Source organism: Venturia canescens, chromosome 9, assembly GCF_019457755.1.
Source record: "Venturia canescens isolate UGA chromosome 9, ASM1945775v1, whole genome shotgun sequence".
Taxonomy (NCBI): domain Eukaryota; kingdom Metazoa; phylum Arthropoda; class Insecta; order Hymenoptera; family Ichneumonidae; genus Venturia; species Venturia canescens.
The window spans coordinates 21,517,995-21,539,814 of record NC_057429.1 but is presented as its reverse complement, the minus strand read 5'-3'; the positions used below and the strand labels follow the sequence as shown (position 1 = coordinate 21,539,814).

General features: G+C 42.0%; 1 protein-coding gene across 4 annotated transcripts in view; it reads left to right on the top strand.

Annotated features, from left to right (window-relative positions):
* The first annotated feature begins 2,572 nt into the window (after nt 1–2,572).
* Nucleotides 2,573–21,820, top strand: part of Hers (Histone gene-specific Epigenetic Repressor in late S phase) — a 36,059-nt gene continuing 16,811 nt past the window's right edge. For 2 of the 4 annotated variants that reach the window (XM_043428222.1, XM_043428221.1), the window contains exons 1-4: nt 2,573–5,782; nt 5,908–6,041; nt 6,167–6,308; nt 8,225–8,269. In XM_043428222.1, the coding sequence (XP_043284157.1) occupies nt 2,674–5,782; nt 5,908–6,041; nt 6,167–6,308; nt 8,225–8,269 (3,430 nt within the window). In that variant the 5' untranslated portion in view covers nt 2,573–2,673. The remainder of the gene's footprint in view (nt 5,783–5,907; nt 6,042–6,166; nt 6,309–8,224; nt 8,270–21,820) is intronic. The other 2 variants (XM_043428224.1, XM_043428223.1) reach the window with 1 other exon arrangement.

The window sequence follows — 21,820 nt, the reverse complement described above, 5'->3', positions numbered from 1 at the left end:
TCTCTTGATTGATATTGACCAGCAGCAGGGTAGATAAAAAGGCAGCAGCGCAGTATAGTAGGAGATTCCCTGAAATATCGACTGGAACCGCGCGGAGCGTGCGAGAATTATAAATTAGTGAGTACGCGAGAGAGGGCAGCACCGAGCGTATTATGCCGTTGTTGAACGATACGACGGACGACGATACTGATGACGGGTAGTACGAGTAGTTATAAAATGGCGGACGGGAGTACGGAAAAAGGGCAGGGACGTCCAGTGCGATAAGGAGTTTTGCGGCAGTCGAGAATGCGTTTTTTTTTCGATAGTCAAGACTCGCACGTTCGCACCTCTCGGTTACGGTGCGACGTAAGACTGTATTAAGGGCGTGTTGCAACTGTTATTGAAACGTCAAACGATTCGATCCAAGTCGCGAACGAGTGTGTGTTTAACGGATAATATTAATAAAAAGAAACCTCGTAGAGCGTTGAGAGAGAGAGAGAGAGAGCGCGCGTAAGATTTTCCACGACCGCAAAGAACGACGGAGGGAGGATAGTGCAAACCCGTCGAAAGCCAAGAGAGTGTGAAATAAAAATAATTAGCGTGTGTACCGGGAGGAGCATTCGCGAGTATAGAGCGACCGAATCAAGACTGGGAAGGACAAGATTGTATTGAGGTAAAGATGTTGGTTTTATTAATTTGATGAAATACCGGTGCGGATTTAGGCTCCCGCGAGATTGTCAATAGTCATCGATAACCCCGAGTAAACGTGGACGGTCATTGGTTGATCTTTTTGTTGTTCATCCGAATGGGAATGTTGTTTTAAAGAAAAGTGGCTACAGTGGTTAGGGTCGTTGGTGGTGCTCATACCTCTGGGTGAGCATATGTAAAAGGGATATATACTCCATCGATCAGCTTCTCTTCTGAGCGTTACGTCGTTCCTGCGCGCGTGTATACTCGTGATCGCGTTGGTGCGCTTGTGCGCGCGTACGATGGTGCGCCGCCAGCCGCCAGCGGGTGCGTGTGCCTGTGCCTGTGTTACGAACTCGTCTCGCGTCAGCCACTTGTGGCCATCTAGGGACGTACACGAAGGTTTTTTGTCCTGGAAAATATTAGGATCTTGGGGGGGGGTTCGCGGATCAACGAAATGACGGAGGGGCTGCTTTTTTCTTTCGAAAACTCGATTCGCCGTTTGCTCTGTGGAATTTTAATCTGCCGACATTTCGTTCGATAAAATATTATCTCTTGATTATATATCACGAGGGGTATATATCGCGGGGGGGAAGAAACGAATGGCTGTTTAAAGGGCCCCTCTTTATTCTTGTCCGTGTCCGCATGAGACTCGATCCTCCGTGCTGCGCGTACACCACTCCACAGAGTATGCCCCCGAACTATGCCGCCGATCGAGCTGTAGAACGCTTTTTTCTTCTCTTTTTATCTCGTAAGCGCGCTTTTCATTGTTCATTTTCCCCATAAATTTTACTTTCCGTTCGAGGGGCATTGTTGATGTTCTTTTATACTCGATATATTAAACTAGGTTAATCTTAAATTTTTATTTACATAACGAGAGCAAACACGTTCGCCTTTGCGGTATCATTACTACTACTTCCGCATCCCGCGCACAACCTCTGCTGTATATATTGGATATATAATTGGACAATGGAAAGAGGATCGATTATGCCGGAACGATCGAGCAAACGCAAAAAAATTAGGCGAATGTTCTATTTCATAAATTTTATCGTCATATTTTATTGTAGAATTGATTGATAATGCGATGGCGAATAAGGTTGTTAAACGCATAGATGATTAATCGCGTATGCGCTTTGAGATTCGTTCAATTTTTCTTCAACCCCCACGAACAAGCGAAACAACAAAAAAAAAATGTCTTTTTGCCGCGCGGTCGCGAATAATCGAAACGAAATGACAATAAATTCGTTTTTTTCTTTGCGTAAATAGTTTTCGTATATAGAGTACTTGTTAAATCACACATGTTGCATTGACACGTTAATAACAACGTGTTGTTGCGAGTGATATTATTATCTGTTATTGACGTCCTTTCGGGATAGGATCCGTTACGTCCTCGCGGGAATCCCCCCAACCCCATCATGTTGAAATTAATGCGAAAGTAAAGAATCCTGTCCTTTGATCGAGAGGGCGCGTAGTTCATAGAGATTTATATATGCGGAAAATTGTCAAATGTAGTAACATCGGAGACGAGCAAAGAGGAGAAGAATAATATTAAAATATGTCAAGGAGGTGCTTCCTGCTTTCTTGATTTCATCATTAAAATCCTTATTGAATTGCAGAGAGAGAGAGAGAGAGAGAGAGAGAGAGAGAGAGAGAGAGAGAGAGAGACAAGGAGAAAAGGGAGAGGGAGGAAGTCTGAGCGAAGAAGAAAAATCGAAAGAGGCGAAGCGGCTGTCGTTGCGAGCCGTCCCATTTTTTATTCTTCCGGCGGAAGGATCTAGCGGCGGTGCGGTGAGGTACATCGGTGGATCGCATCGTGGCAAGCATGGCCATCACGAGGTAGTCTCGGGACGGGAAGGTGCGGAGAGCCGGTAAGATCGAGGGGCGTGGGGGGGGGGGGGGAGGAGGAGGAAGGGGTAGGGGCTATGCTCTGAATGAAAAAAGGCTCGAACGGCGAGGAAAGCTATTGGAAATTTGTACAAAGATGTGAAGGAGGAAGGAACGGCAGGAATGACGCCGTCACAGAAGAAGGTAGTCGCTGCCCGAAAGGCGCAAAAGACGTCGTCCGTAATAGCCCGAAAGCTTCGAATATTGGCGGACAAGTCGTCCGCTCACTTCGATACGACGTCAAAGATCGATGTGACCAACAGACAACCCAACAAAAAGCAAGTGCGCTCGGATCGGGTCACCAATAAAAAAGTTGAGAGCGAGAAAAAAAAATTACAACAGCTCGAGCGGAGGAGAATCAAGATGGAAGAGGCCAAAAAAAGGAACGAAGATAAAAAAAAAGAACGACCGGATGAGAACAAAAAAAAGTTTAGCGGTAGCAAAGATGCGGACAAGAAAAGCGAGAGCTTGCAGTGCAAGCGAGACGAAAGAAAAGCCAATCAAGTTGGTGAGGAGAAGGAGGAGGAGGAGGAGGAGGAGCCCCCTAACGAAACGAGCAACGAAAGTAGCGATATTAACAACAAAAAGGCTCCAAAGACAGAGGAAAATAACATATTGATCGAAAGGCAAGCTACTACTGAAAGTAAGAAAAAAAATGACCCAAAACAAGAAATCGGTATTGAGGGAGGAAAGGGTGCTGCGCGGTTGGTGGTGATGGTGGAAGAGGAGGAGAAGGAGAAGAAACAATTGCAGAAGGAAGAGGAAGAGACTTTCGACGGAGAAGAAAAAGAAGAAGAAGAAGAAGAAGACGAAGAAGACGAAGTAGAAGAAGAAGAAGAAGAAGAAGAAGAAGACGAAGAACAAGAGGATGAGTTGGAAAAAGAGGAAAAGGCTGAGCCTGGAAAGAAGAAGAGGAAAGAAGTTAAAAGCACGAGAGCCGAGTGTAAAGAAAATTCAAAGAATTCGACGACCAAAGAGAAAAACGTAGTAAGCAGAGAAACGAGCGGCGGTGGAGCAAAGAAACAAGTGAGCGAATCAAGCTCGAAGAAGGATTCAAAGAAGAAACAACAGCGGAACAAGTCGATTAAGAGAGGTGTACTCTCTAAAAATTGTCATTCGTCGTTGTTGGCGAGAAAAATGATGGAAAAGAAATTGAAGCTAGTCAAGTTGGTAACGGGATCGGATGAGAAGAATGAGGCGGAATATCGGGAGAGCGAGGAAGAAAAATTTACCGGTATGATAAACAACAGCGTAACTGAATCCGAATTAAACAAGAAAATTTGCGCTCAAAATTGCAGATTCCGAGCGGTGGCGAGGACGGCGAGTCTGCAGATCAAACCGAAATTGACTAAACGAATGAAGGCCAAATTATCTACGAAAAACGTCAAGCTGAACGGTGTACCGAAAAGCGAAATAAAAATAAAGAAGATGGTGGCCAAGAGAAAAATTAAAGAATCAGCGATCGAGTGTACGAACGAGAAAGGAACCGAGGGTGAGAATCGTGAGAGCCGCCGCTCAATCACCGACGATATCGTGCCGATAAAATGTGAATTTGGCCAAGATAAGGAAGAGAATTTCAAGATTGAGAAAGAGGACCGAGGAATGAAAAACTCGGATAGAAAGAAAACAATGATGAGCCCGTCGCGAACGAAAATGATAAAAAAATGCGTCCAAAAAGTTAGCAAATTAGCAACGATGAAACGTCAACGGTGCGAAGAGGGTGATCCGTTGTCAACAAAATCGAATGATGTAAGTCAGGATGAAGTTGTGAAACTCACGAGAGGATTGAGCGATATCGATTCGGTCGATTGCAACAAAATTCCGCCCGGGCTTGCTGCAGGTAAAGAAGATGGCTCGATAAAAAAGGATCCCACGGTCGAGATGGCCAACAATATCGTTGTAGAATCCGTCATCGATGACGAGGGTGTAGAAGCGGAAGACGAGGGCGATGGGGGCGATGGGGCCGAGGAGGACGAGGAAAACGAGACGAAGAAGAAAAAGAAGAAAAAGAAGAAGAAGAAGAAGAATAATAATAATAATAATAATAAGAATAAGAAGAATAATAATAATAAGAAGAAGAAGAAGAAGAAGAAGACTGATGGTGATGACGATGATGAAAACGGCGACGGCGAAGACGACGACGATGACGTCGACGTCGACGTCGACGTTGACGACGACGACGACGATGACGACGGTGAAGAGATGACCGATGATCGGTGTAATCGTGGAGGTGAAGCAAGTCCAACCTCAGCTTCTGATTCCGAAGACAATTACGTTCTTGAGAGAAGCGGCGGGAGAGGTCGCCGTAAAAATGGAAAAAGTTCGGATGTTCGAACCGATAAAGAAGAACCGGATGGTTCCTCGTTGGAAGAGAGAGCGAGAAGAATGAGACTGTTTGGTTTTTGGAGCGGTCCGAAGCGACACAGAGTCGCGTCATTGAACGCTTTAGCAAAGGTACATTGTCTGTACGAGAACGAAGCCGGTGGGGTTTATCTTGGTGGTTTTTGCAAGCCAAGGCCGGATAATCAAAGACCGAAAAGAGGGGTCATCGCGGCGAGAAAAGATGAATCGAAGGAGCAAGTACAAAAAGTCAAACAAGAGAAAGATCAGCAGCCAAAAAGAACAATCGATCGCAACAAAATTTCCAACAACGGTAACAAGAGAAATTTACGGAACGTTCCGGGTTTGCGTGGAAAACATTGGGACATGATCGAATCGTCGTCGTCGTCGTCGTCGTCGTCGTCGTCGTCGTCGTCGTCATCGTCATCCTCTTCCTCCTCCTCCTCCTCCTCCTCCTCGTCATCGTCTTTCGATAACTCGGACAACGAAGGAGCTAAGCGACGGGACAAAAGCGTTAAACGTTCGAAAAAAAAGAAGGCGACGACGACGACGACGACGACGACGACGACGACGACAACGAGAAGAAAAAAAGTTGAACAAGTGATGGATCTCAAAGATATGGTTGTTTGCAAGAGAATGGCGAGTCTGAACGCGAGTGCTATACTCGCCGCCTCGTACTCGGATGAGAAAAATCGTATCGGTTCGTCTTCGCCGAGCGATACTTCCAGTGAATCCGAGGTCGAAATTGTTAAAAGGCGAAAACAGATCGATCACGGAGATACGGAAAACAAACGAAAGTCCGTCAATCGTAATTCCGATACGAAGGAGGAACTCGTTAAGCCGTCCAACAAAGTCGTAATCGTCAACCAGGACACGGATGTTACCATTACCGGTTCGTATTTCTTTATTCATATACATTATCTTTCATATCGAATTTGAAATTATATATACATATACCGAATCTCGGTGTTGCGAGTTAAGTTCGTTATCGTCAATCGGTGTGTTTCCTTTCGACAGGTGTATACGTCAACCAAACTCGATCGACCCATCACGAGGGTTTTTGCAGCATTGCGGGAATGCAGTACAGAATCAGTTCGACGAGTCATACGCAAACGGCCGCGACCGCTGTAGCTACCGAACTCCACGAACAGGTGAGCAGCGTCTATGACGCTTAGAAAGCTTTTTTTTTTTTTACGAGCGAGCAGCCTCCTTAACTAACATTTATACCTTTTTTTTTTTTTTTTTTCTTATTTTTTTTTCTTCCCCAATCGACCAGCAACAAAAGCCAGAACAGCCGTGCAAATCTTACACACCACTGGGAGCTCTCTCTTCGATGCAACCCCCCGGAAGTCAAACTCATCATTCGAACGTGTCACCTCGAAGACACTCGGCATTCTCGGCTCCCCATCAGCAGCACGGTCAGTCTTCTCCTTGATCATTTATCTTTATTTATTTCCAACTCCCATATCGTTCGAGTCTCTTGTCCTTTTTTTTTTTTATCCTTTCCTCGTATTATCCTCCTTGCGCCGCTTTGTATCCTCGAGAAATACAAGTCACCTTGCTCTCCGACTCCCCTCCCCCGTAAACTTCTATATACCATATCGACCGTATCATCGACCGTTACGCCCGTTCGCCCATTTTCGTTGAATGAGAATGCCTAAAACTCGACGTCTCTTTATTAGCTCAGTCGCATGAATTTTAGGATGCCTTATTAATTTGCTGCGTTGCACCCCCGCGTATATCTATACTATATACGCTGCTCTCGCAGCAACGAACCGGGTGTACCTACGTTCCTGCGACACCTGCGCGCGCAACTATACTAATACCCTCCTCTTTAGGTTGCTTCAGGGTGATAAATGAAAAAAATCAGCGTCGATGTTCGCGCTGCTCAATCTCACGAGGATTTTCTTTTTTCTCCAATCGAATCAAAGTTCGTTCTAGTTCTAGACGCTGCTCTATATCGAGGGACTGAATATTTTTACGCCACCTTGTGTACAGGCGGAACCGCGATAGAGACATTGTCTTAAATCCAGTATACAGAACGTCAATCGTTATCTCTAAAATTATTATTCAAAAGGAAACAAAAAACCGATATCGCGAGTCCTTGATTAGAATTTAGTATATGGAAATCGTGCATTTTTTTAGGGGATATTTTCACCAAATTTTTTCTCATGTCAGACTCGTTGAGCGCCAGCACGCGCGATATTTCACTTCTGTTAAGATTTATTTTGTGACACATTGGAAGCTTATCCCAAGTGAGCCAAAATTTGATAATTTTCAATGATATTTGCTGATTCTACTTGTTGCATTTGGACTCGGTCACAGTGGACGCGAATATTATTCACATGCAACTCCTCGTTTCTTTATTTTTATTAATATTTTTGTTACTCCCGTCATCTCGTCTGCGACTTAATCCTTGATGTTCGACTTATTCATATCCGGAGGGCCGAAAGAAAATGAACGTGTCGAGGGTAGCGTATGCCACGGTCACTAAGCGACACTCGCTGTGAAAACACATTGTTCCCCGAAAGGGAAGCTCAATTAATCAGGTGTTTACTCGCGCCGTCGTCGTTCTTGGAATATCCCGTTCAGATCCTACAATCGAAACAGGATTACTCGATAAAAACAAATAAGGGCGGATGAGAAGGATAGGTGGACGGGATATCAGCGTCGAAAGAGCGAGAGAGAAAAGAGTTGGGAACAATTGGGCCGGAATTAAGGCACTCGCCGATACGTATAATTATACAACAGCCGGTCGAGGAGTCGTCAAGAGTACGAATGAAAAGCGCGTAGAGCAGCAGCATCTCGCGTTTGCGTATTTTCATGAGATTCTGTCGCGACTAAAGGCGAAATCCGTAGAATATATAATTGAGTAATACGGAGATTAACTTTTAATCGCAGAAAGTACGACGCATGCGAATATAGCGCATAGAGCGACCGGTTCGTATTATAATACGATAACTGACTCGTTTTACGTACACGTAGCTGTGAACGAACGCAAGCGCCCAAGTGAAAAAAGCGTCATGATGCGAGCGTAGTTCCGAATTATAAATGCATCTTACAATCGTGAAAAAGGGCCGGGGGGAGGAGAAGGAGGAGGAGGTGGTGCACTGCTGTTTTTAAGAATATAATCCTTCACTGCGCGACCACAGCGCGTGTGCAATCTCCGGCGGTTTGGTTTGCAATTGTTTTAGCGCTAATTATCAAATAATCAAGTATAACGCACCGCGCTTAGCGCGTGAAAATTGAAAATAAATAAGATCTATTTTTCTAAATGTACTTGACAGTTAAATTAGATACGAGGCGTACTACTACGGCATGCTTCATATTTTAGTGGATTTCGCACGCGAGGACAAACCCGGAATGATAATAATTGCGGGTGAGTAGCATTGGTATAAAATTTCAAGTCTCACCTTTGATTTGTTCATTTTTTAACGGTTTATCGAGGAGGAACAAGCTCGTTATATTTTTACTTGATGTTGAACGCGTGCTGCTCTTGTCGCGTATTCAAATAAATTTATAGATATTTGTGCATGAGAAAAGACTGCACGCATATGCTACTTCATGTGGCAACGGGATAAGCCATAAGTGTATGATTATCGTTCATATTTTGCAAACCGAGGGACGGTGCGCGGGAGACGTTGAGAGATAGGGGAACATGGGGCAAAGTGGATTTTTCTAAAATTGTTAATTTTGGGCCAAAGTGGACTTTCCAAAAATTGAAGATGAAATAATTTTTCAAAAATTTTTTTTTCAAACTCAGATTATGTATTCTTCAACATTTTTCTTAGTATTAACGTGTCAATGAACAACAAATTGGAGATAACTAACCGAAAAACATGGACACTAAGAAATGAAATATTTGAGTATTTCTCTATATTTTGTGAATCTTTAAGATTTAAGTACCTGAGATGTTTGTTTCGTTCATATGAATTTTATACTAATCGCATTGATAACCAACATCATCATCATCATCATCATCATCGTCATCATCGATAACTATGCACGAGGTGAGAGCCTATTTTTGAGTTATATATCAAAATAACACGAAGACTAAATAATAACACAGTACGACGAACTACCACAAAGACAGAATAACATATGACAAAGTAATATACAACAAAATAACCTAATGATAACCGTACACAGATCGAAAATGTTTGAAACCCGCCTAACGATTTCGCACACGCATCGCGCGTGCGGTCCGGTCCGGTCCGGAACGTTTTTCGATGTGTGTGCGGGATCGTTATGGTGCGAGTTCGAAACACTTATGATGCGTGTACGGAATCGTTGGCTAGGTCCAGAGCACTTTCGATGAGTGTGCTCTGAACTTGTTTTTTTGAACGCTATAGTTTTTTCATTATGAGTGTTATTTTTATCGTACATTATTTTGTCATCATGTTATTTTGATGTGACCGTTGCAGCTTTTTTCTTTTCGCCAGCCAATTCGACCTGACAGTACGATGGCCAAAATTCGACTGTAACCCTTCACAGTTTTCGGAATAAGCTTTGTTTCCGTATACGCACCCGCAATAAAATCTGAATTGATGAGGAAAAAAAAAAATTGGGCAACGTGGACACAAAAATTTTTTTTAAAAAAGAAAAATCCACTTTGCCTTTTTTTTTTTTTCGTAAATCCGAGAAGATCAGTCAGAAACGTCAGTAGAGCATTTTTTTTTTTTTTTCGTGGTAAAAGCCACTTTGCCCCATAATTTTTTTTTTTTATTTACAGAACATGGAAAATAAGTGTGAAATAGTATATTACACTGCCCGTGCGGTGTACTATACTATTTTTCTTCACAGCCGGTCGAAAGTACGTTTCTTTCGAAATATGCATCTATCGATAGATTCGCTCGTGCAGCAGATGTCGGGGCAGGCATAAAAAAAAACAAAATTAGCAAAGATAATTTGTATGAATATTTGCATTCGTATGAACCTGAAAATAAATCATTATTCCGAACGATTATATTTATTTTATCAGTACGGTCACTTTATTTTTGGCCTTCGCATTGATTTTATTTGGAAGGATAATAGTATATTACACACCTAGGGAGGTAGTCTAATTTCACTCCCGTGGAGTGTATACTATTTTTATACACTCCACGGGAGTGTATAAGCTTTATAAGTATATATAAGTTTTATAAGCCGAAGGCGTGCTTCTTATCACCCTCGCCTTCGGCTTGGGTGACAATTCTGCCCGCGGTTTGAAGTAGTCTATTTTCCCTCCCTAGGTGTGTAATATACTATTGCTCCCGCTGAGACAAATGAAGCGCGTGCAGCTTTGACAGCGCAGTAATGTTATACTTCCGACACTGAAATCGGTACCAAAAGTAAATACTTTCGACCGAGGTGTGAAGAAAAATCAGTTTTCTTCATACCTCGGTCGAAAGTACGCACTTTCGGCCCCGATTTCAGGGCCGAAAGTTCAACATTCCTGCATTGGTAAAAAAAAACACGCTCGCTGTGACAGCGGGCGCAAAAATTTTTCTCTGCACACCTCAGTCGAAAGATAACTTTTTCAGCCCTCCGGGCGGAAAGTGGCAACTTTCGGCCTGCTGCACGAGCGAAGCGAGTGCTGCCCCCGACCAGCAGCACTCGCTTCGCTCGTACAGCAAATGTCGGGGGCAGGCATCAAAACATATTCTATCGATAGTTGCGTATTTCGGAAGAAACGTACTTTCGACCGGCTATGAAGAAAAATAGTATACACCACACGGGCAGAAGTTTGATAGCCCTGAACTGGGCGTCAAACTTTCTGCCCTTGTGGTGTAATATACTATTTTTAAGAGAAGAGTAGTTGACAGCTCATAAATGTAAATCGAAACATCACAGCTTAATTGCTTATGGTGTCCGCTTTGCCCAACGTTATGGGCCGCATACGAATCGCATGACGAAATTAGAAAGAAGAAAAATGAAAAAGAGCGATCGCGAGTAGCGCGATTCAGCATCCACGATACACCTGCATGTAGATGATCCATGCGTCGCGCGGCCCAGACTCATCGTTGTTCCTATATTATTAATTAAATGAATTCGGAACGTACGTGCAGGCGTGGTCTTTAATACCCAATATCGCGACACAAGTTATCGAAAGGCTCCAAAGCCGTAATAAGGCGCACACGCACTTACGCATGGGATCAGTAGTACATTTCCCAGCACGAATATACGAACGACGAGAATCTCTATGCGATATACCGAGCAACGCGAGGTCAAGTGTGGAACCATAGCCGTTCGTGTTTTTTATGCCCTTTATTTTCTGCAGATCTAAATTTCTCTTCCCCCTATAAATATATATATATATATATATATGGGGCGAGATATTGATATAGTTGCGACACGTCTAGCCTACGAGCAGGTTACAACGGTCCGTGCTCACATCGCCTTGCATTCTCCTTGTCGTTTTGCGCTTTCGTGTCTCTCTCTCTCTCTCTCTCTCTCTCTCTCTCGAGTTTCTCATATTTTTCTTTGAAAAAATGCTACGCAAGAGAAGCAGGTATAGAAGGTTCGAATTTATCATTTGCGACGCTTCGCAGGGAAGGTATCGTGCGCACTTTGATGCACCGCGATCGCTTGAGAACCCCTGATATCACCGCGCTGCTTTATACCGGGAGACGTCTCACTCGCTCTTGAAAAGGAGCACTACTCCAGTACGTTGATACGTCGCTATATGCGTAAATATATATATATATATATATGCACTTTTTTGTGTCGAGCTGCCGCGGTATATTGCGTCTCGGCGGTCTCTCTCTCTCTCTCTCTCGTCTATGTCCATTCGCTTACGCTTACGCTTACGAGCATTCGGAAAATCTTCTCTCACGAACGCCACATTTGATACAGAATTGCGCATACAAGGCGATAACGACCGATAGTTTGTACCGCGGTAACATATTGTCTTACTCGTTGAGGCGATTCCTCGGCGGTATTACGCGCGACACCAAACGACGCGACTATATATCGCAAGGTCACGGGGCAATAGTGACACACGTGGCTCATCCGAGAATGCTATTCTTGTACACGACGATCGTACGCATGTTATTGGATTATGGAAGCAGGTTTTGAAATAAATGGCACAAAGTTTAAGCAGAGCAATTATATATTTTATTCAATGAACTTTACTCTAAGAGATCTATCGATTAACTGAGCGTTGCAGTGGTCGAAAAAGTGACTCTGACTCTAACGACAAAGGGCCTCGTGTCGACCTCTTTCTTTATCTGTATATTCGTTATATAAACAAACTTCTAGTACTGCGAGCACGCTCTCATGTGTATTGTTTAATATCAAGTTTTATTACTATGCTGATGGATTATTTTTGCTCATATTCCAATACTCCCACTCAAAAATAGTCCATCATGATATATATCAAATTTTGCTCTTTTGCTTTTAATCTTATTCAATTTTATTTTACTTCGGGGAATATATAGACATGGTCCAACATTTGTTGCATGGATTGGGAAAAACCCCTCGTTAATAAAAACCCAATCAGACCAGTAATGATTAACATTATTGTATAACATGTATGCTAAGATTAGATTTCTTCCAGGCCTATTTGTTTCCGGATTTTCATGAACTGCACTGCTGGTAGTGGTTTCGTAAATACATCCGCTAGTTGTTGACCTGTTGGAATATATTTCAGAGTTATTACCTTCTGTTCAACCTTTTCTCTTGAAAAGTGATATTTTACATCGATATGCTTTGATCGTTTATGATCCGTGGGGTTGTTGGCTATTGCAATACACCCATTATTGTCTTCGTAAATGACGATTGGAGAAGGCATATCTAAATGAATACTATTTAATAAAAATTTTAACCAGCACGCTTCTTTCACTCCTTCATAGAGAGCCATGTATTCGGCTTCTGTAGAGGATGTAGCAACTGAATTTTGTCTTCTCGTATTCCAAGATATAGTATTTTGATCAAATAATTTGAATAAAAATCCAGATGTACTTTTACGATCAAGTTCATTGCCTGCCCAATCGGAATCGACAAACCCAGTCAGCATATCTTTGTAATCATTTCTTTTATAAATCAATTTCAGTTTCAGCGATCCTTTAACATATCTTAAAACTCTTTTCAAACATTGCCATAATTCCTGATTATTTTTGTTTTGGAATCTTGATAGCAAATTGAGAGCTAAGCTTAAATCAGGTCGCGTACACAACATTGCATACATCAAACATCCTATGAGATTTTTACATGGCGCTTCGTAAGTCACCTCTGAATTCAATGCAGTGTAATCTAACTTTACTGGTAAAGGAGTACTAACTGCATTGCAATCATTCATGTTGAATTTTTTGAGAACTCTTTCGAGATATGCACTTTGATCTAGAGTTATTATATTGTTCTTTCTTTCAATATTTATTCCCAAGAAAAACTTTGCTTCGTTCATGTCTACCATTGAGAATTGATTCATTAAATATCGTTTGAAATTTTTCATTCTGTTTTCTTCGAATGTAATTATCAAAATGTCATCAACGTACAAAATGACATAAATGTTTTTGTTTATATGACCTCTGTCAAGAAAATACAAACAATAGTCTACTGAGGAATTCTTGAATCCTTGTTCTTTGAGAATTTTATCGAAATGTTGAAACCAGCACCGAGCTGATTGCTTCAAACCATATATGGCTTTATTTAGTTTACAAACACGATTTTTATCGGTTTTCATTCCTTCTGGTACTTGCATGTATATTTCCTCTTTTAATAGACCATTCAAAAAGGCTGTTTTTACATCCATCTGATGAATTAATAAATTGTTTTGATTTGCAAAAGCTAAGAGAACTCGAAACGTCGTGATTCGAGCTACAGGTGCAAACGTCTCATTGTAGTCTGATAAATATTGTTGACTAAAACCTTTGGCTACAAGTCTTGCTTTATATTTTGTTAAGTTTCCATAAATATCATTTTTTATTACAAATACCCATTTGCAACCTACAATATTTTTATTAGTCGGACGGGTCACTATATCCCAAGTTTTATTTTTTATAAGGGAAGCAATTTCATCTTTCATTGCTTTCTCCCACTCAAGTCTATCACCCCGATTTTTAATTTCTTCAAATGTTTTGGGAATGTCAGAGACGGTCGACTGTGCACTTATATAGGAACAATGCTCTTCATTATAAGAAATAGTAGGCATGTTTTTAAGACGTACACTTCGTCGTAGTTCGTTTCTTTTCGAACTTTCTTGAGAGATAGTTTCGTCTTCGAATGACGCTTTATTAACTTTATCTGTTTGATAATCAGATTTGTTAATTTCACTCTCTTCCCTTTCATTTGTTTCAGAATTTTGGCCAATTTCTAGTTTTTGCCTTTTAATGGCACTAGAATTTTCGTTAAGATCGGATTCTTTGACTTGTTTTTCAATATTGGAATTTTCCTTTTCAATCCCTTTACTTTGTACGAGAGGACGCGAATTTTGAAATCTATTTCATCAAAAATAACATCGCGAGCAATGATAAATTTATTTGTTTCTGTGTTCAGTACTTTATAGCCATTTGTCTCATAGCCTATAAATATTCCTTTGAATGAACGTTTATCGAATTTACTCTTTCGATTTTTATCATGAACATACACGGTACTACCGAAAATCTTTAAATGATTGACGCTTGGCCTTTTATTGTGCCACAGTTCGTACGGGATCTTGTTTGCTGGAAGAGCTTTCGTCGGGGATAAGTTTAGTAAATAAGCTGCGGTTAAAATCGCTTCTCCCCAAAATTCTTTGCTCAACTCTGCTCCGTGTATCATAGCACGTGCTTTCTCAGTCAATGACTTGTTCATACGTTCTGCTACGGAATTTTGTTGAGGCGTATACGGTACTGTTAAGTGGTATTGTATTCCCTTCTCCGTACAGAAAGATTTAAATTCATTTGAGAGATACTCTTTTCCATTATCACAATACAAGTGAGCTACTTTTAAATCGAAATGTGCTTCACTTTTAGCAACATAGTCTTGAAACCGTTTTAAAACATCGGATTTATGACTCAATAAATAAACAACAGTGTAATGAGTAAATTCATCTATGAAAGTTACAAAGTATCTTCTCTCGTCAATTGTAGGAGGTGTGATTGGTCCACACACATCTGAATGAATGACAAATAATGGTCTTGTTACATGTGATCTGTCCTTTTCTTTTGAAAAACTGAGACGTGCTTGTTTTCCGTAAACACAAGCTTCACAAATGTCATTCGTGGGATTTATAGCTTCTAATTCTTTGCGATCGAAAAGCAAATTATTCCTTTTCATTTCTAGGAATTTTGACTTGCCCATATGACCTAAACGCTCATGCCAAAGTTTATATGTGCTTGAATTTGCATTTGCATTATTACACATTTTCTTGTGAATGATTAAGTCAACACATATCAAATTATAAACTGACTTACCATTTGCGATGATTTTGTCACCTCTTTCAATGGATGTTTTGCCATTTTTATGAAAAATAACTGTCATACCAGAGTTTTGAATTTGTCGTATTGATAATAAGTTATACGGAATTTCCGGAGCGTATAGCACGTTCTCAAGGATTCCTGATACTCCCTGATCTGTCGTCACTTCTATGGTTCCTTTCTTCGTCGCCATGATAACTTCGTTCTTCTTCGCCACTGTTATCTCCACTGGTACTGGCAAATCCCATACCTTTGAAAAGGCATCATCTCGATTAGTCAAATGATGAGTTGCTCCAGAATCAAGAATAAAAGTCAACTTATCTTCTGTGTCAATCGGCTTATTAGATGACACTCGAACTCCAGTCATGAAACCGAAACCTTCAGTATCTTGAAATTGCACTGTCTGGATTGTTCGTTGACGGTCCTCCGAGTTTTGCTTTCTTTGCTTATAATAGCAATCTTTTTCCTCGTGGTTTCTTCGTCCGCAGAAATCACACCTTTTATTATTATCATTTTTTAAGTTGTGATTATTTTTCTTGTATTTCGTGTTTTGCTGATATTGTTGAAAGTTGGATCCCCGGGCAAATTTATTGATTGATTTTTGTTTAAAATTCTGTCGACGGTTGTTGAATTTTTTTTTATTTCTGTTTTGTTTTTGTGATTTATCTTGATGTTGAACTTCTGTTTGCAACACTTTACCACTTGTGTCGTTTCTCTCATTTTGTATTTTTATCTCGTAGTCTAGGAGTCTTGTTTTTACAAACGTAAGATTCACTTTATCATCGGCCATCGTTTGAATTGCTGTTGTCACTGGATCGTAGCTTATCGGCATAGTTAGAAGGAGTCTAGCAATTTTACTTGTTTCTTGTAGTTTTACTCCGGCGGCTTCAAGTTCGACAATCGTTTCATCAAATAGAATAAAATGTTTTGTCAAGGAAGTATCTTCTTTAAATTTGAGAGTAATCAATTTCTTCTCCATAGTCAGCTGAGATGCCAAACTCTGTCTTGCATATAGAGAATCTAATTTTCTGAATATTTCACGCGCGGTATCATCGTCTTTCCCGAGTCCAAGTGCGGAATCACTCAAATGTTCAATTATGGCACCTTTCGCAAATCTTTCCTTACTTTCCCAATCTTCTGTCATTTTTTCTGGTGGATCACTTTTAAGTACACATGACGCATTTCCTTCCGCGATCAAAGCAAACATTCGCATTTTCCATATACTGTATTTTTCACCATTAAACGGCGTAATGTTTCTTTTTGTCTTTTTATCAATATCGTCACTCATGATCACTATTTGAACTTCACTATAGTTTCAATTACCACGACCAATATTTCACCATCAATAAATGTAGATTATTTTATCGTAAATCAATATTCATTATTTTCAAGTAAAACTTTTAAATGTATCTTATTATGTGCCTGGGCCCATAACCTATTGGATTATGGAAGCAGGTTTTGAAATAAATGGCACAAAGTTTAAGCAGAGCAATTATATATTTTATTCAATGAACTTTACTCTAAGAGATCTATCGATTAACTGAGCGTTGCAGTGGTCGAAAAAGTGACTCTGACTCTAACGACAAAGGGCCTCGTGTCGACCTCTTTCTTTATCTGTATATTCGTTATATAAACAAACTTCTAGGACTGCGAGCACGCTCTCATGTGTATTGTTTAATATCAAGTTTTATTACTATGCTGATGGATTATTTTTGCTCATATTCCAATACATGTATTTAAATGGCAAACGCGCGCCATCGATTTTTCCTAACGAATTTCAAAATTGACCCGTGCCTTCCCTGAAGAATTCGATTCTGTTGTCGTCTACCCGCATTGCCAGCAGCAGCACGAAAGTAGAGCTGGAACTAAATCCGCGAATATATATATATATATATATATATAGAAATGCGAATGGTTTTTCTCTCATTTAGCTCAAATATGTGCTTTTATCGAGATTCACTAACGACGCGCTATATTTGGTTTCTGGAATTGTTTAGCGAAACGCGCGGCGGTATTTTGCAAGCTTTTCCCATGCATATGGGATCAGATCTCAAAAAGCCTAGTTTTCGCCTCTTCTTCGGTCAAGAAATAACGTGTTTATCTAACCTTTCGGTTGTGTCCGCGATCTTATATACGTAATCTTGACGCAACGTACAGGCAAATGTTACATACCGAGTCAGCGAGAAGAGAATGAGGCAGTTCGGGGCGCTCCGCGACGGAGACGTAACCGGAGCGATGGAGACCGCAGGCGACAACGACCACGCACGGATGAGCCAGCGCGCCGGGTCTCAACGATCACGTTGTTCGGGATTATATATGAAGAGAGCGTATATAAAGGGGGGTAGGTTCGGGTCGTGACGCGAAAAGGAAACTATCGTCACGGATATCCTGTCGCTCGTTAAATAATCCGCGATTAAGCAGAAGGAATCATTATCATTATTGATTCATAGATTAATATCTATGATTGATTAATAACTAAATAAAGAATATAACTATCATTGATTAATAGAGTTATTAGAAGCCGAATCGGGCTGACTCAAATCGGTATGAATGCATATTAGTGTTAAAAGACGGAAGCAGCGCCAAGTGTAAAACGCGTGACAGAGAAGGGGAATATATGTGATAAAATTTGTGTTTCTTGGGGTCGCGTGTAACAGCCTCGAGGCGATACTTTTGTATAATATATAGAATATAGAATCTCTACTCTGTTTTACGTAGTTTCGAATGAATATTTTTTTTCCTCCGTCGCTCTCTCTCTCTCTCTCTCTCTCGTTCGCTTTGTTTTGTCGAGTTGCCGATATTAGAATGAGGGCCCGCAAATGTATCCTTATATTCGTCCATGATAATACGGGCCGTCCGAGTAATCGCACAATCTAAAAAAACGTGGAAGAAACCGCGGTTTTCGTTCGACTGGATTTTAATTGTTCCGTTCTCTCATTTAAAAATAAAATATCTCGCTTTTGCTGAGCTATTTTATTGTTTCGCACCTGTGTTCAGCTTCGGCTGTAATTATTTTTATTCATGTTACTCACATTCGCAAAGGCGTCGAGTGCGCGCGCAAGTGTGTCCGATGTGTGAAAATACGAGGATGAGGCTTACATCGCGTTTTCAATGGTGTTTCGCGGCTAAGATTGAGCGGGCATGCACCTTTCTCTTATTTCATTAATTCTATAAAATTACTAAAGCAAGTATGGAAAAGGCTCGTTGGGACGAACACGAGAGAGAAGCCGCGATGGGTTTGGCTCGTGCGCGTTCTTGAAACCTTAAGATAGCCCACAACACAACGAGGAGGGAGGGGGCTTGGCGTGCTCCGAAAAAAAAAGTAAAGCTAGACAAGCCTCAAACGATAATGAACTAAAGTCTTTGCGGTTGCAGCGCGTATAAAAGAGAATGTAAAAATGGGGGAAAAAAAAACAAAGGGGTCCTCCCGAAGAAGAGGAGGAGGTATAAAGTTGGTACCGGGTATAAACCGAGTGCGGGACGTGTATACATAACTGCGGAACGATAGTGAGAAAGTAAGGTAGAAAAAGGACGAGGGTGAGAGGGTGGAAGAGAGGATAATAGCTGGAAAAGAAGGAGGGCGGGCGGCCGGCCGACCGGCAAAAAAAAAGAAGCAGCAATTCTCGAATTGGTTGTATTATTTGGCAGCTGTGTAGCAGCGACGCGCCGGAGCAGATGCTCCGTCGAAACGTCTTTGGGGCACACCAGCCGGCTTCCTCTCTTTCTTCTACTCCCTCGTGGAAGACTTTTCGCTCTTTGAGCTAAGAAACGCTCGTTCCGCAAAAGGGGGAGGGAGAGAAGGAAGCATGGAATAAAAAATCTTGGCGGAGGATACATTTTGGGCTGCAACTCGATCGACATCGTGCCACAATACACCATCGCTACCGTATCCCGAAAACTATAGAAAGAATATCTTGAGACTTGACATTCGAAAATGACGCGCAGGTGTATCGCGTTGAAAAATTATTGTTTTCGTCGTCGCTACTGCCCTTGGATCATGCCGCGTGTATGAATGCCGGATGGGTCTTCCTTCCTGACCCATACAGGGAATCTACTTGACCTTGCTCCCTTGTTGCGTTATTATAATATAAAAATAATGAACGCTGCAGGGGTGGAATCGAATGCGTCCCTCTCGTGCGTGTTTCGTCGAGACGCGCGCACGTATGCATATATACGCTTCAATAGCAACGCTGCCTCCCCTCTCTCCGTCTTTATCTCACATCCAGTTTCGACTTACGGCGCGAGCCTCCGCACGGACCTTGAACGAGCCCGCGGTTCTCAAACATCCTTACTCGGTGAATAGTCGGAGGAACGTCTTTTGTCGTATGTAGTCGTATGTATATATACCGTCCAGTTTTATCCGTGTAATCGATCCCTCCCTATATTCGAACATCGTATTTTACGAATCATCGACTCGCAGCAAGTATCTCTAAATTTGGATGAATTATCGGGGTGTCGCGATGTCCGGCTTGGTCGACGTATCCACGGGGCTTTTCGATTTGCATCTTCATAAATAAATCCCGTTAATGTGACTGGACAATGTGCGCAGGCCGGTGCATGATTTACCACCGGCTTTTTATCCGCCGAGCAAGTATATATATTCACTTTGCTCGAGGCTGCTAAACACGGGAAATCCGAGAATTATCCAAAGAAGCGCGATCATCAAAATTTATCATTTGAAATTCCGGTGCTCGAATAATGGTGAATGCGTTTGGCGCCGGTAAATATCTGCTCGCGCAGTTGACGAATTCTTCGATCGTCGTCAAACCCGTCGTCGATGGAATCAGGGGGGAAAATAGGACATTGCGGCGTAATGTACAGTCGCGTACTATAGCCGCTGCTCGTGTTGTACCGCGTGCGCTTCGTGTTCGATCAAGAAAGTTTGTAAATAAGAAGCAAGCCGGCGAGTGGTGAGTCAGAGGGGAAAAGCGCATGCACCCTGCTGCGCGTCTAGTCACGAGCCGATGTTTGGCTCCTCGATAATACGGTCATCACAGGATACATACAGCGAGGTCGTTCGTATACCTCGTCATGTATAGAATGCAGCCCGAGGGCGGGGACGTGTGCCGCTGCTCGCCGCTATCTATACACCCTCCTCACCCTGCTGCATGTCTATCCAACCAAGAGGTATCTACGTTGTGACAGAGACGAATACTCGCCAGAAGCGTTGCTCTATCGGAGTCTATCGGAGTATATTATACGGAGATGGTGAAAATAGAGGAACGCGCGGTGGGGTGGCCCGATTAGCTTCAATCTGGTCACTCTGCTTCCGGAAGCATATTTCAGATCAGTGTATAGATCTATATAAAAATGTATGCTATAAAATAATGGTCTTGGCTCGAACAAAAACAAGTTTCGTTCAAGCGGCTTTCTTCGCATATTCATGACTCGCTGATAAATCACATCCCCGTATGCGTACGCTAACGGAGGTCACATAAGTGCGTATGCGCGCCGGTGTACTCTTGTCGTATACGCCGCGGTAATGAGCACGCATCAATTTTTATCGAGAAAGTTTTTCGTTGGCTCCTAGAGCTAAGGGGAGACGCGCTTATATTCCATACTATTCAACACATTGAATACACAATAAAAAATTGCAATTAATCAATCATTCATTCGAGACTCCGTAGGCGGTTCTTTCGAGCCCGCCGCGATCGTGCATGTTATACAATATGATGTAATATAAATTTACGGCGCGTGCCAATTATTCTCTTCCCATTAATCGAGATGATAAATCTCGTTGGGTGTGCGCGCGCGCGTCAATCGAGTACCGCAAGTGAGGAAGATGGGGAGGGAGGGTTGGCCATACGGCGCGACTCTTTGCTCAAAAAGGTACTCGTTTGAACTTCCCAAGACGAAAATATAAATCTACATATATTTATAAAATATACAAATTTTCAATACGACATGTCGCGTACTATATTGGAAATACCGCGGGAAATTGGATTGAATGTCGCGCGATCCACTCCGACTGCTTTTATATAATTATCGCAACGAACATAGTATGATCGGAACGGCGTAGCGCAGCGAGCGGAGCGAGCATACTTACTCGCTCCGTCATACGCGCTGCTCTCCTCGCGTATACTAATTCCGTGGTCACCTTCGAAGGTGACGGCGTTGACAGTGTTTCCCTTATCCTTTTTGTATTTACACATTCGCACTCATAGGAAGGATCGACTCTGTTCGCATTTCGCATCGCCACCTTCGACTCTGACTTTACCGGCGAGTCAGCTATCCCCTCTCTCTCTCTCTCTCTATCTTTTTTTTATTTTCTTCTTCCTCCACTCTTCCCACCGCCGCCGTCGCCGCGTTGGTATATTCGAGACACTTCGAATCGAGGGGAGATGTCTCGTAGCTTCAGCTGCTGCGCCAGAGACGGTATGGAGAAGCCCGAATCGACCTACCAAAGTGAGAGAAAGAGAGACTTATTCGCGCATCCTATACAGATATAATGAAGCTTATGTTATTATATCCTAGTACTCACCGCGCTCGACTCGAATTCGAACGGTTTTCCACGATGTCCGTGTACATATATACTATATGAGAGCGCGCACGCG